General features: G+C 46.8%; 1 protein-coding gene across 3 annotated transcripts in view; it reads right to left on the bottom strand.

Moving 5' to 3' along the window:
- The window catches only part of LOC136576960 (uncharacterized), an 80,468-nt gene extending 77,225 nt beyond the window's left edge, over positions 1-3,243 (bottom strand). For all 3 annotated transcript variants that reach the window (XM_066576629.1, XM_066576630.1, XM_066576631.1), the window contains exons 1-2: positions 3,123-3,243; positions 891-995 (exon numbers count right to left, since the gene is read on the bottom strand). In XM_066576629.1, coding sequence (XP_066432726.1) covers positions 891-948 — 58 coding nt within the window. In that variant the 5' untranslated portion in view covers positions 949-995; positions 3,123-3,243. The remainder of the gene's footprint in view (positions 1-890; positions 996-3,122) is intronic.
- Between the last annotated feature and the right edge of the window lie 11,709 nt (positions 3,244-14,952).

Here is a 14,952-nt window from a genome sequence, read left to right as displayed (position 1 = left end):
GTTTTTGTTGCAGTTTGTGCACCATAGAAATAATACGCACTGAAAGATGGCGAAATGTCAGTTTTTTTTATTTACTCCACTTACAATTTTCAGTACATTATATGGTTCATTAAATAGCTCCTTTGAAAACTACAACTCGTCCCGCAAAAAACAAGCCCTCAGACAGCGACGTCGATGGATAAATAAAGGAGTTATGATTTTTTTTAAGGGGGGAGGAGAAAAAAACAGAAAGGCAAAAAAAAAAGGGGGCTGCTTCATCAAGGGGTTAAAGAGCCATTATACACTCTATGTCTTATAATTATTCAAATAGAGTGGTAAAAGTAAAGTCAAATTTTTTATACGTAAATTCACATACAATAGTCAGAATGACATGACAAGATAAAGTAAATCTTCAAGTGTTTAACCCTTTTCAATCCACTGTCTGACGTCTAAAGACATTCTGATTGAAGTCTGTACAGCTCCAATGTCGGAAGACATCCGGCAAGGTATTCTTACTGTATATTACTGGCCGCTATGTTGTCGGGGGCCTCTCCAGCATGTCCAATACTACAGTACTGGCTCTAGCCAGCAGGTGGTGCTATTGTATAATGGCAGAAAGAGGAAAGCCCCTAGGAAACCCTGAATCCAAAATTGGATTGCAAAGGGTTAATGCACCTTACAGATGTTCGATGTGGGCGCCGTTGGTGACACTAGATGACCTAAAATCAAAGTGGAATCAATAACAGAGGATATGCCGGGACGCATCTGAGCAGAACCGGACTAACAACTTGATATCTGCTGTGTCTCTAACACTTTTTTCACTTTCTCTAACACGTTATCTATGGTATTCTCCATTTAAAATTCCCAAAGACCAAATATATTTTTTCTAACAAAAAATTGTGAATACTTACCCGAAAGCAGGAGGGCTGCTATTAATGCCCAGATGAATATCACCCCTTTCCTCCCCATGATTCCAGACAACTGACTGTCCGGTGACAGCTCTGGTTCCCTTCCTCCTGTAGATTAAATATAATCATAATCCATTAATCTTTATAATTAACTCAATGAGGCTTCTATCACATGAGCGCATTTAGGCCGGCCGATATGCGCTGTGATCTGATGCATTGGATTCCAATGCATCAGATCACATGGGCGTATTTGCGAGACGTAAAAACTCCCGGACGGCCAATATAGCGCCGTGCGTTTTTACGTAAAGCCCAAAACATAGTTCTGGGAGCCCATGGCAGCGGCTGTAGGTGGGAGGGAGTTTAGCAGCATGGCTGCTTAACTACATCCCTCTGTTCTCCTCCCCTTCCCCGTGCAGGCTTACCTCTCCTCCTCACTCGGTCTCTGCAATGGTAGGGGGCGGGGGCGTAGCTAAATGCCAATCCACCCATTGATGGCCATGGATAAGGGGCATGGGTAGAGCTAAGTGCCCGCCTTGTCCACGCCCCTTGTTCATAGCCATCAATGGGAAGAGGCGCGACTGACCAGCACATAGCTCTGCCCCCCACCCCTCCCACTGCACAGACAGAGCTGGGAGGAAGATAGGTAAGCCTGCGATGGGGAGCGAGGGTAAAGGGCGATGGCCTGGTGAGGTTGGTGCATTTGCGCCGGCCTCACCAGGCCATATGAACGAGTGCACAAACGTTTGATTTGTGCGCCCGCTCACCAGTTTTTTCACCCCCAATGTAGCGTCTATCGGCCGGCCGTTATGCGCTCGTGTGAAAGAAGCCTGACTCTGGGAAAGATATGCAGAAATTATCATGTAAAGCGAATCTGACCAAGGAACTACAGTAAACCCAGCAGATACATTTACATTTTCGCCTTTCAAAGGTGGCATCTGAAAACAAAAAATAGCTACTTTTTTAAAGTTGATGTTTTTGCCATTATTTTAATTAGTGAAAAAGAAATTCAGAAAAATTTAAAATTACGACTGTAAGTAACAGACCTTTAAGGAATCAACCAGCGTCAATTCTCCTAATCCCAATGGATTATTTCCATAAAGCAATTGCTTTAGAACATTATGTATAAGTTCATAAAAGTTTTTTTTCAATCTTAAGGGGTTGTCGCATATATATATGTTTTTTTTTAATAGACAACCCATGTCCAAAAATATCAAAGGATTGTATACTCACCTCTCCTGGGTCCCTGCTGCTCCAGTGCCATAGCGCGGATCTCCACTATTTTTACAATCTGCAAGCACTCTGTGTACGGGACGTCACAGGCTGCTGTAGCCAATCACAGAGCCAATCGGTGAGCCCTGTGATTGCCTGCAGAAGCCTGTTACATCCTGCAAACACAGCACTACAAGGGAGATCGGAGCCGCAGTGTTAGAGCTGTGAGAACTTGGTAGACATGAATATGCAATCTGTTACTATTTTTGTAAAAAAATATCTATCTATCTATCTATCTATCTATCTATCTATCTATGCTCTATTGATAGATAGAGAGTACAGCAACATATAGAGAGATATATCTCAGACAACTCCTTTAAGGAAGGGGCAGAAGTTTCCAAGGCCGTTAACTATAAATCCAAGCAAATATAATATTTATATGAAAATTAGGAGACCTTAAAAAAACATATTCTGGGCAGTAGTTGCCACTCTTGGTTTGAACTTTCAGATTTCAGACTGGGCCTATGGTAATTCCTAGTAAGAATTTGGATAAGGTGATAAACTAATCCATAATGGTGACCAAATAATATGAAAAGTAATACTGTTAATGACCTCTTTCAAAAATACCATCATGTCTTATTAAGATACTGTAAGACTAAGATCCTCTACTGCGCAGGCTCTATATCTCAAAATATAGCACATTAATTACATTTAAAGCTTCTCCAATGAATACATCTTATGATTACAATAAAGCATCACTTTGCATACAAGGCCTATTAATAGAAATGACAAAATAATGTTTCATTATCTAATTGCAGAGAGCAGCAAATGGATTATTCTTTAAATATTATCACAATTTAAATGTATTCATTACAAATTTCAAATCTATCCTTTTTAGATTTCAATTGTAAATACAATTGCCTCATGATATCCAAACACATCTGTCTCTTATAGGATCCATCTGACTATGTATTTAGGCAGAGGCGCAAATACATGAAAGCAAACAATCAATTCCAGATCACTTACAGTTGGTGTTACTTCTATGCACCTGTTCTTGGAACCATAAGTTGGTCACTGGTGAAAGGCTTGGAGGTAAGCAGTACTTATAGGCTGTCATAGGTGTCAGATTTACAGGTGAGTTATGCTGCCAGCTATTTGGACAGCAGTCAAAGTACCCAACCCATATGGAGGCTGTTCTATGTGTCACTGCATTCCATGCATGTGTCCATAAGACACATCAGAAGACATTCTCTGGCCTAAGGTACATTTCTCTATCCCTACCCAGTACCTGGGGGGTTAAAATGAAAGGTCACTTGATGAAAGTGGAGCATTGCATTTTGAACAAAAGGAAACAATTTTTAGTTATATTGTTTGCTATAATATTTTGAACCATGTGTAAAATATACTGTATAATTAAAATTTGTGTTTTATTAAGATTATTAATATCTATTTATTAATTCATTCATATCCATTATTATTAAAGGCATCTTCACATCTGCACAGAGGATAAACATGTGATAGATGTCCCATCTCTGGGGCCCAATCTATCTCTAGTTCCGACCTCTCTAACCTCAATCTGTAAGCTGTGGCCGAGGATAATTGAAAGTTACGGAAACAGTTGAGCAGGCTATCCTACGCAATTTACGTAACTCCCATAGAAGTAAATGGTCATTACATTTCAGTACATACAGATCATAATACAGCCGCACACATGAGGACTAAATCTGGATAGAGAGGGTGAATTTCCAGGCACCTGTGTTGTCATTTGAATAGAAATATTTTACGTACAAATATTACACAATGAAACATTGTTATTAGAGATGAGCGAACGTACTCGTCCGAGCTTGATACTCGTTCGAGTATTAGCGTGTTCGAGATGCTCGTTACTAGAGGCGAGCACCACGTGATGTTCGAGTTACTTTCACTTTCATCTCTGAGACGTTAGCGCGCTTTTCTGGCCAATAGAAAGACAGGGAAGGCATTACAACTTCCCCCTGCGACGTTCAAGCCCTATACCACCCCCCTGCAGTGAGTGGCTGGCGAGATCAGGTGTCACCCGAGTATATAAATCGGCCCCTCCCGCGGCTCGCCACAGATGCATTCTGACATAGTTCAGGGAAAGTGCTGTCTTGCTGGAGCTGCTATAGGGAGAGTGTTAGGAGTTATTTTAGGCTTCAAGAACCCCAACGGTCCTTCTTAGGGCCACATCTGACCGTGTGCAGTGCTGTTGAGGCTGCTTTTTGCAGTGTTGCACATTTTTTTTTTTTTTTTGTATATCAGCCGTGCAGAGCATTGCGTCCTCAGTCTGCAGTAATTTTACATAGTATAGGGCCAGTAGTGCTGAGGCAGGGACAGTGAAATAGGTGAAAGACATATACTGTCTATATAGGCAGTGGGCTTTTCCAAAAAAATTTGGGAAAAAACATTCTATTTGGGCTGCCTGTGACCGTCCTGAGTGTACTGCGTCTCTGCTGGGGGTAGTTGTCCTAATTAATACGCCGCCAGCTAAGTGTTACAGCAGGCTTGCGCAAAATTATTTCGTGGCTCTGCGTTGGCCGTTACATCACCGCTGTCATCCTGTCCAGAAGGAAACAGTCTGCAGTAATTTTACATAGTCCAGGGCCAGTAGTGGTGAGGCAGGGACAGTGAAAGAGATATACTGTCTATATAGGCAGTGGGCTTTTCCAAAAAAATTTGGGAAAAATCATTCCATTTGGGCTGCCTGTGACAGTCCTCAGTGTACTGCGTCTGTGCTGGGGGTAGTAGTCCTAATTAATACGCAGCCAGCTAAGTGTTACAGCAGGCTTGCGCAAAATTCTTTCCTGGCTCTGCTGTGCGTTCCGTAAGCGAAGTCAGCCTCCAACCACAGGCCAATAAGCGGCACATTTAATTACAGCGTTCTGTTTCTGCACTACTGATAATACACCATGCTGAGGGGTAGGGGTAGGCCTAGAGGACGTGGACGTGGACGCGGGCGAGGACGCGGAGGCCCAAGTCAGGGTGTGGGCACAGGCCGAGCTCCTGATCCAGGTGTATCGCAGCCGACTGCTGCGGGATTAGGAGAGAGGCACGTTTCTGGCGTCCCCACATTCATCTCACAATTAATGGGTCCACGCGGTAGACCTTTATTAGAAAATGAACAGTGTGAGCAGGTCCTGTCGTGGATGGCAGAAAGTGCATCCAGCAATCTATCGACCACCCAGAGTTCTGCGCCGTCCACTGCTGCAACTCTGAATCCTCTGGCTGCTGCTCCTCCTTCCTCCCAGCCTCCTCACTCCATTACAATGACACATTCTGAGGAGCAGGCAGACTCCCAGGAACTGTTCTCGGGCCCCTGCCCAGAATGGGCAGCAATGGTTCCGAATCCTCTCCCACTGGAGGAGTTTGTCGTGACCGATGCCCAACCTTTGGAAAGTTCCCGGGGTCCGGGGGATGAGGCTGGGGACTTCCGGCAACTATCTCAAGAGCTTTCAGTGGGTGAGGAGGACGATGACGATGAGACACAGTTGTCTATCACTCAGGTAATAGTAATTGGAGTAAGTCCGAGGGAGGAGCGCACAGAGGATTCGGAGGAAGAGCAGCAGGACGATGAGGTGACTGAACCCACCTGGACAGATCTTCAGAGGGGGAGGCAAGTGCAGCAGCAGGGCAGGTTGGAAGAGGCAGTGCGGTGGCCAGGGGTAGAGGCAGGGCCAGACCGAATAATCCACCAACTGTTTCCCAAAGCGCCCCCTCGCGCCATGCCACCCTGCAGAGGCCGAGGTGCTCAAAGGTCTGGCAGTTTTTCACTGAGAGTGCAGACGACTGACGAACAGTGGTGTGCAACCTTTGTCGCGACAAGATCAACCGGGGAGCCACCACCACCAGCATGCTCAGACATATGATGGCCAAGCACCCCACAAGGTAGGACGAAGGCCGTTCACCGCCTCCGGTTTGCACCGCTGCCTCTCCCCCTGTGCCCCAACCTGCCACTGAGATCCAACCCCCCTCTCAGGACACAGGCACTACCGTCTCCTAGCCTGCACCCACACTCTCACCTCCGCTGTCCTCGGCCCCATCCACCAATGTCTCTCAGCGCACCGTCCAGCCGTCGCTAGCGCAAGCGCAAGTACGCCGCCACGCACCCGCACGCTCAAGCGTTAAACGTGCACATACCTAAATTTATCTGCCTAGAGATGCTGCAGTATAGGGTTGTGGAAACGGAGGCTTTCAAAGATATGATGGCGGCGGTGGCCCCGCGCTACTCAGTTCCCAGTCGCCACTACTTTTCCTGATGTGCCGTCCCAGCCCTGCACGACCACGTCTCCCGCAACATTGTACGCGCCCTCACCAACGCGGTTACTGCCAAGGTCCACTTAACAACGGACACGTGGACAAGCACAGGCGGGCAGGGCCACTATACCTGCCTGACGGCACATTGGGTGAATTTAGTGGAGGCTGGGACAGAGTCAGAGCCTGGGACCGCTCACGTCCTACCCACCCCCAGAATTGCGGGCCCCAGCTCGGTGGTGGTATCTGCGGCGGTGTATGCTTCCTCCACTAAACCACCCTCCTCCTCCTACGCAACCTCTGTCTCGCAATCAAGATGTGTCAGCAGCAGCACGTCGCCAGCAGTCGGTGTCGCGCGGCACGGCAGCACAGCGGTGGGCCAGTGTCAGCAGGCCGTGCTGAAACTACTCAGCTTAGGAGAGAAGAGGCACACGGCCCACGAACTGCTGCAGGGTCTGACAGAGCAGACCGACCGCTGGCTTGCGCCGCTGAGCCTTCAACCGGGCATGGTCGTGTGTGACAACGGCCGTAAGCTGGTGGCGGCTCTGCAGCTCGGCAGCCTCACGCACGTGCCATGCCTGGCCCACGTCTTTAATTTGGTGGTTCAGCGGTTTCTGAAAAGCTACCCACGCTTGTCAGACCTGCTCGGAAAGGTGCGCCGGCTCTGCGCACATTTCCGCAAGTCCCACACGGACGCTGCCACCCTGCGCACCCTGCAACATCGGTTTAATCTGCCAGTGCACCGACTGCTGTGCGACGTGCCCACACGGTGGAACTCTACGCTCCACATGTTGGCCAGGCTCTATGAGCAGCGTAGAGCTATAGTGGAATACCAACTCCAACATGGGCGGCGCAGTGGGAGTCAGCCTCCTCAATTCTTTACAGAAGAGTGGGCCTGGTTGGCAGACATCTTCCAGGTCCTTGGAAACTTTGAGGAGTCTACCCAGATGGTGAGCGGCGATGCTGCAATCATTAGCGTCACCATTCCTCTGCTATGCCTCTTGAGAAGTTCCCTGCAAAGCATAAAGGCAGATGCTTTGCGCTCGGAAACGGAGGCGGGGGAAGACAGTATGTCGCTGGATAGTCAGAGCACCCTCCTGTCTATATCTCAGCGCGTTGAGGAGGAGGAGGAGGAGGGGGAAGAGACAGCTTGGCCCACTGCTGAGGGTACCCATGCTGCTTGCCTGTCATCCTTTCAGCGTGTATGGCCTGAGGAGGAGGAGGAGCAGGAGGAGGAGGATCCTGAAAGTGATCTTCCTAGTGAGGACAGCCATGTGTTGCGTACAGGTACCCTGGCACACATGGCTGACTTCATGTTAGGATGCCTTTCTCGTGACCCTCGCGTTACACGCATTCTGGCCAATACGGATTACTCGGTGTACACACTGCTCAACCCACGGTATAAGGAGAACCTTTCCACTCTCATACCCGAAGAGGAAAGGGGTTCGAGAGTGATGCTATACCACAGGACCCTGGCGGACAAACTGATGGTAAAATTCCCATCCGACAGCGCTAGTGGCCGAAGGCGCAGTTCCGAGGGCCAGGTAGCAGGGGAGGCGCGGAGATCAGGCAGCATGTACAGCACAGGCAGGGGAATACTCGCTAAGGTCTTTGACAGCTTTCTGGCTCCCCAGCAAGACTGTGTCACCGCTCCCCAGTCAAGGCTGAGTCGGCGGGAGCACTGTAAAAGGATGGTGAGGGAGTACGTAGCCGATCGCATGACCGTCCTCCGTGACGCCTCTGCCCCTTACAACTACTGGGTGTCAAAGCTGGACACGTGGCCTGAACTCGCGCTGTATGCCCTGGAGGTGCTTGCTTGTCCTGCGGCTAGCGTCTTGTCAAAGAGGGTGTTTAGTGCGGCTGGGGGAATCATCACGGATAAGCGTACCCGCCTGTCAACCAACAGTGCCGACAGGCTTACACTCATAAAGATGAACAAAGCCTGGATTTCCCCAGACTTCTCTTCTCCACCAGTGGACAGCAGCGATACCTAAACAATACGTAGGCTGCACCCGTGGATGGAAGCATCGTTCTCTATCACCATCAAACAAGGGGACCTTTTAGCTTCATCAATCTGTGTATTATATTCATCCTGCTCCTCCTCCTGAAACCTCACGTAATCACGCCGAACGGGCAATTTTTCTTAGGCCCACAAGGCTCAGTCATATAATTTTTGTAAACAATTTTTATACGTTTCAATGCTCATTAAAGCGTTGAAACTTGCACCTGAACCAATTTTTATTTTAACTGGGCTGCCTCCAGGCCTAGTTACAAATTAAGCCACATTAACCAAAGCGATTAATGGGTTTCACCTGCCCTCTTGGTTGGGCATGGGCAATTTTTCTGAGGTACATTAGTACTGTTGGTACACCAATTTTTTGGGGCCCTCGCCTACAGTGTAATCCAATTAATTTTTTGCCCACCTGCATTAAACCTGACGTTACATCAGCTGTGCTGGGCACTGCAGTGGGATATATTTATGTACCGCCGGTGGCTTACTGGGACCTACCCATGCTGTCGGTCCACATGGACTTCCCATTGGGGAGATGTACGTGCCTGTGTATACTTATAAAAAACTCGAGCCTGACTGGGGCATGCAGTTTGGGCCGAAGCCCACCTGTATTTAATCAGACGTTAGCTCTGCTGTCCAAGGCACTGCAATGGGATATATTTTTGTACCGCCAGTGGGTTCCAGAGAGCCACCCATGCTGTCGGTCCACACGGACCTCACATTAGGGAGTTGTACCTGCCTGTGTCTATGTATTAAAAACCCTGGTTTGACTGGGGCATGCAGTGTGGGCCGAAGCCCACCTGTATTTTATCTGACGTTACCTCAGCTGTGCAGGGCAATGCAATGGGATATATTTATGTACCGCCGGTGGCTTCCTGGCACCCACCCATGCTGTCGGTCCACACGGAGTTGTAACTGCATGTGTCCACTTCTAAAGAACCGTAGTCTGACTGGGGCATGCAGTGTGGGCCGAAGCCCACCTGTATTTTATCTGGCGTTACCTCAGCTGTGCAGGGCAATGCAATAGGATATATTTATGTACCTCCGGTGGCTTCCTGGCACCCACCCATGCTGTCGGTCCACACGGAGTTGTAACTCCATGTGTCCACTTCTAAAGAACCCCAGTCTGACTGGGGCATGCAGTGTGGGCCGAAGCCCACCTGCATTAAACATGACATTACCTCAGCTGTGATGGGCAATGCAATGGGATATATTTATGTACCGCCGGTGGGTTCCAGGGAGCCACCCATGCTGTGGGTGCACACGGAATTCCCATTGCGGAGTTGTACCTGCCTGTGACTATCTATAAAAAACCACGGTCTGACTGGGGCATGCAGACACCTTGACAGAATGAATAGTGTGTGGCACATAGGTTGCTATGCCCACGTGTGCAGCTCCTGATGGAGGTGGCACAGGATTGGATTTCTCATTGCTTCTGTACAGCATTGTGGGCTATCGCCCCGCCCCTTTTAAAGAGGGTCGCTGCCTAGCCGTGCCAACCCTCTGCAGTGTGTGCCTGCGGTTCCTCCTCATGGCAGACGCACTTATAAATAGACATGAGGGTGGTGTGGCATGAGGGCAGCTGAAGGCTGCGCAGGGACACTTTGGTGTGTGCTGTGGACACTGGGTCGTGCGGGGGGGGGGGGGGGGGGGTTGGGCAGCATGTAACCCAGGAGAAGTGGCAGCGGAGTGTCATGCAGGCAGTGATTGTGCTTTGTTGGAGGTAGTGTGGTGCTTAGCTAAGGTATGCATTGCTAATGAGGGTTTTTTAGAAGTAAAAATTGTTGGGAGGGGGGGGGGCCCACTCTTGCCGCTATTGTGGCTTAATAGTGGGACCTGGGAACTTGAGATGCAGCCCAAAATGTAGCCCCTCGCCTGCCCTATCCGTTGCTGTGTCGTTCCCATCACTTTCTTGAATTGCCCAGATTTTCACAAATGGAAACCTTAGCGAGCATCGGCGATATACAAAAATGCTCGGGTCGCCCATTGACTTCAATGGGGTTCGTTATTCGAAACGAACCCTCGAGCATCGTGAAATTTTCGTCCCGAGTAACGAGCACCCGAGCATTTTGGTGCTCGCTCATCTCTAATTGTTATCACTAAATTAGTAAGAATTGCAGTTTCAATAAGCCTCATTAACAGCCCAGCCTATTATCACACCAAGGGGGTACAGTTTTAGGGTGGTTTCACATCTGCATTGGAACCACTGGTCGAAGGTTCTGCTGCAGATGTGGCTCAAAATACCAGAAGAAAAAGCCCACCATGCACCTTCTTTTCTTCGGTCTAAAAGACGAGCAGCTGAGTGGAAACTGAACGGACCCCATTATAGTCAATAGGGTCCATTCAAGGCTGTTGTTTTCCGCCCTGAGACGGAGCCGCTCAAACATGGGGCTTTCCCTTTCCAGGTCCCTGAATGGTGTATGAAAGCGGAACCTTTGGGGCAGGTTGTTGAACCACCCTTAGGGATTTCTGTATTCAAACCCCACTACATTGGACACAATAGGTCGTCATTCTGAGAGGAAATTAAAAAAACAGCAGGGGGCACTATAACAAGTATAGGACAGTAATATCTAAACACAGGAGAAATTTTTTTTATTCCAATGGAATACTTTTTTTGTTTTCCAGTAGGGATGAGCGAACGTGTCCGTTACGGACACATCCGCACCCGGACACCGGCTTTGCCGAACACTGCAGTGTTCGCGCGTAAGTGTCCGGGTGCCGCCGGGGGGCGGGGAGATGCGCGGCGGCGCGGGCGGCAGTAGCGGGGAACAGGGGGGAGCCCTCTCTCTCTCCCTCTCCCCCCCACTCCCCGCCGCACCCCCCCGCGCTGCCACGGCGGCCCCCGAACTTTTTCGCCCGAACACTGAAGTGTTCGCAAAGTTCGGTGTTCGGGCGAAAAAGGGGCGGAGCCGAACGTGTTCGCTCATCTCTATTTTCCAGTTAATATTTACTAATTGGGTAACCCCTTTTCAAGGCATTATTTGGTTTAGAAACATTCATCCCTCAAAACTATTCCTCTTTCAGGACAGCCATCAGTCAGTTAATTCACAGAGCGTCTCTATCTCTGGAAGACCCAGCATGTTCATTTGTTACATGGACATCCCAATGAACAGTACTTTTCTTTATGAACTCATGCTTTCCCGTGGTATCTGTGGCCCGTCTGCAGTGTCAGCTACAGGTGAACTACGGATCGGACAGCTTACATTAATTTCAATGGAAGCCGTCCGTGCAGGATCCGCAGCAAAATAGAGCATTTATTTCTATGGGTGCAGATGACCATGTATTTCTATGGGTGGCTTTATTTGCGGATCTTCTGCATGGGTGACTCGCGCTGATTCCACAAATCAGATCTGCCCGTGGACATTGGGCCTTAAGGCAGCAGATGCAGTCCTAAGCTCTCGCTCACGACCTGAAGGTTGTGGGTTCAATACCCGTTTGGTTCATGTAGCCAGCTCAAGGTTGACTCAGCCTTCCATCCTTCCGAGGTTGGTAAAATGGGGGAAGGCAATGGCAAACCACCCCGCAAAAATAATCTGCTAAGTCTCCAGGGGTGAGTGTCTCCTCAGTCTGCCAAGAAAACATCATGATGTGATGTCACCCTAGGAGTCAGTCATGACTTGGTATTTGCACCAGAGGACTTTACCTTTACCTCTACCAAAAAGCAATTGTCAAAAAGCAAACAACTCTCTTGAGAAAGCTTATGTTCATTAGTAGATGTCTACGCCAGTCAGAACGTGCCTCTTGCACAGGTGTAGTATTGAATTTTCCAAATTAAGTTGTGGAAACCACTCCCAGGCCTTTGGGGAAAGTTTTCATCCAACTTAAGAAACCTCTCTCTTCCTGGCAGAGAGGCATCCAAATAATCAGATTTATTTATATATGGATTTAAAAAAGCTTTAATTCGTTTTTGTATTATTTTTGTATTAGCTTTACAAGTTTTTTTTAAATAAAACCAAAATCATAAGATCAATCTGGGCCACTAAGCGCATTGTTTTACTGTGGTGTAATACAGCTATTGGCTACAAAGTTTTTTATGACTTAAGCTGTGACCCAATCCTTAAAAACATTTTATTTTATGGTGTTGTCATTGACAAATGCAGTAAATCGCTTATTAATTATATGATTTACACGTATTTATGCCTTTGTGATACTTTTAATGATATTGTTTATTACATTTTCATATAACACTTACTTTTATCAAGTAAATTAAATAGTACCTTAAGAATTTTGATTTCAGGTAGATTTACCCACTGATTAATGTAAATAGTAACTGAGCTCCTTGATCTTCCTCTAACTGACTACTAGAAATTGTAGAATTGAGTCAGTAATAAAGATGAGCGAGCACGCTCGGATACAGCAGTTACTCGAGCGAGCATCACTGTTCTAGAGTAACCTCTTACTAGTCCAAGCAGGCTGGTAGGGGGGGAAGACGGGGGTGAGCGGGGGGCAGCGGGTGTTGGCGGGGGGTAGAGAGAGAAAGAGATCTCTCACTCTACACCCCCGCGACCCCCTGCTTACCCCCTCCCCCCGAGCCTGCTCGGACCAGTAAGCAGTTACTCGAAAAGAGCGATGCTCGCTCAAGTAACTGCTTTATCCAAGCATGCTCGCTCATCTCTAGTCACTATTTACAAGTCAGGGGGCATTCAAATGAGATCTTAGATTATGTCCTGGGGTCCTAGACAGGACCATCAATTTCTGGTGCTGAAATGGAGACCAAAGATCTGTCTTTCATGTGCTTTCCAGTCATTTCCAACATTTGGTCAAACAAATTTTTCTTTCTGGCACAAAAGTGAAGGGTTCTGTTCAGGGGCTCTGTCTGAATCCCATTTTCAGGGATTCAATTGGAACCCAAGACTGTAATCCTCTTATTTACAGTTTTAAAAATAATTGGAGAAGACAATATATACAGATGTAGACATCTCTACCTAGTATTGTTCTTCCCTGTTATCTACCTCCATGTATGGGCTAAAGTCCTACTAAAAGACTTCCCTTGAGATGACCCCTTTTTCTCTGGACTACTTTTTCTTACTCTATTGGGCCTTATTCATATGACCATATATATGCAGCTATTAAGCGGCATCAAAAAATTGCCCAAAAAATCGTGACCATCTGAAGCATTGGATTCCAATGTATTCATTCAGATGAACGATTTTTGGGCGCTTAAAAAAATCGTACCGGGAAAAATTTAATATATAAAATTTGCATTTTATATGTGGCCTCAAAAGATAGGTCTTGCCTTATCTTTGTCAAGAAATGCTAAAAGCTCCCATTAACTTCAATGGAAGGGAAAAAAGGGAGGGGGAGGGAGTTTACCTGCGCCCAACCCTGGGAAAAGAAGTCAGCTGGCTCTATTTAAGCCTTGGCAGTCATTCTGAGGATTTCTGGCAATCGATGGATTGCCGTGCTGCAATGTATTTTTTTGCCGATACGCAGCAACCGTCCGTGTGAGCGGTACAAAATACGCAGCTAAAGTTGTGGACTTGATTGCAGCAATTATTCATTCATGAGATTTTACAGCGCATACGAGCGAACGTAAAAACGCATACAGTTGTGTGAAACAGGCCTCCGACTGATCTCAGGTTTCTAATTATTCTAACAAGTCTTCTAAATCTATAGCTTCCTAATTCATCTCCACCTTAACACCTCATTAATACAAGACAGAATAGCCTAATATATGCATACCTTGCAATGGATATTCATGTGACAACTGAGCTCTCCACAGGCTCATTGAATATAATTGATGTGATAAAGATAAACCTTCAATCGACAAAAGCTTTTTGAAGTATCAAAGAATATTTGTCTCTTAGACCTAAAGGAAAATCAGCAAAAATACAGAAAGTACTGCATATCACAAAAACATTTGCTAACTATCCAGCCACATGATACAAATACAATCTCCACCATCTTTCACTTGTTGACCATTTCCAGTCAGCAATATGATTTTCTTCATTTAAAGTCTTCATTTACTGACTATATTGCCAATATTCAGCACAGTTGGGAGTTTTTCTTTAGTTTTTTTGACCTTGGGGTCTACAACTTATCACAGTGGACAACATATGACAATGCCTCAATTCTCAGGACCCGTTGAGTACGTGCACTACGTTTACCTGATCTTCTTCCTGTTGGCTTTCTTCTGTTTCTTTCTGTGATTTATAGATGGTATTGAAAGAAAATTTTCTTCTGACGACAGTAGTCATTGTGTGTGACAATTTACCCTGGCACTGGCATTGGGAACAAGTTCCTTTGGCAGATCCATATTATTCATACCAGGACATGCCAACCTTTGGGTTTCTGTATTTGACTGCACAGTTTTAATTAATGCTATAATTCAAACTTTTTGGAAGTGTGGATTGAAGATGGTTCCAAAAAATTATTTACCATTAGATGAATAGGAAACAGAAATCCTCTCTACTAATCACCCAACCCGTCTTACTGCAGCAGTGGTGATTGTCATCCCTCCATACTTGGAGATATTTTGGTATGTACTACTGATGGTATCAATGTTAGTTTATTTACTATTTTACTATGATTTGCTGGCATAAATCATAGTAAATATGATTGTCACACATCCTAAAA

This window comes from Eleutherodactylus coqui, chromosome 8 (assembly GCF_035609145.1).
Source record: "Eleutherodactylus coqui strain aEleCoq1 chromosome 8, aEleCoq1.hap1, whole genome shotgun sequence".
Classification (NCBI taxonomy): Eukaryota; Metazoa; Chordata; class Amphibia; order Anura; family Eleutherodactylidae; genus Eleutherodactylus; species Eleutherodactylus coqui.
Note: the sequence above shows the minus strand (reverse complement) of the source record. Positions and strands in the feature narration are given on the sequence as shown.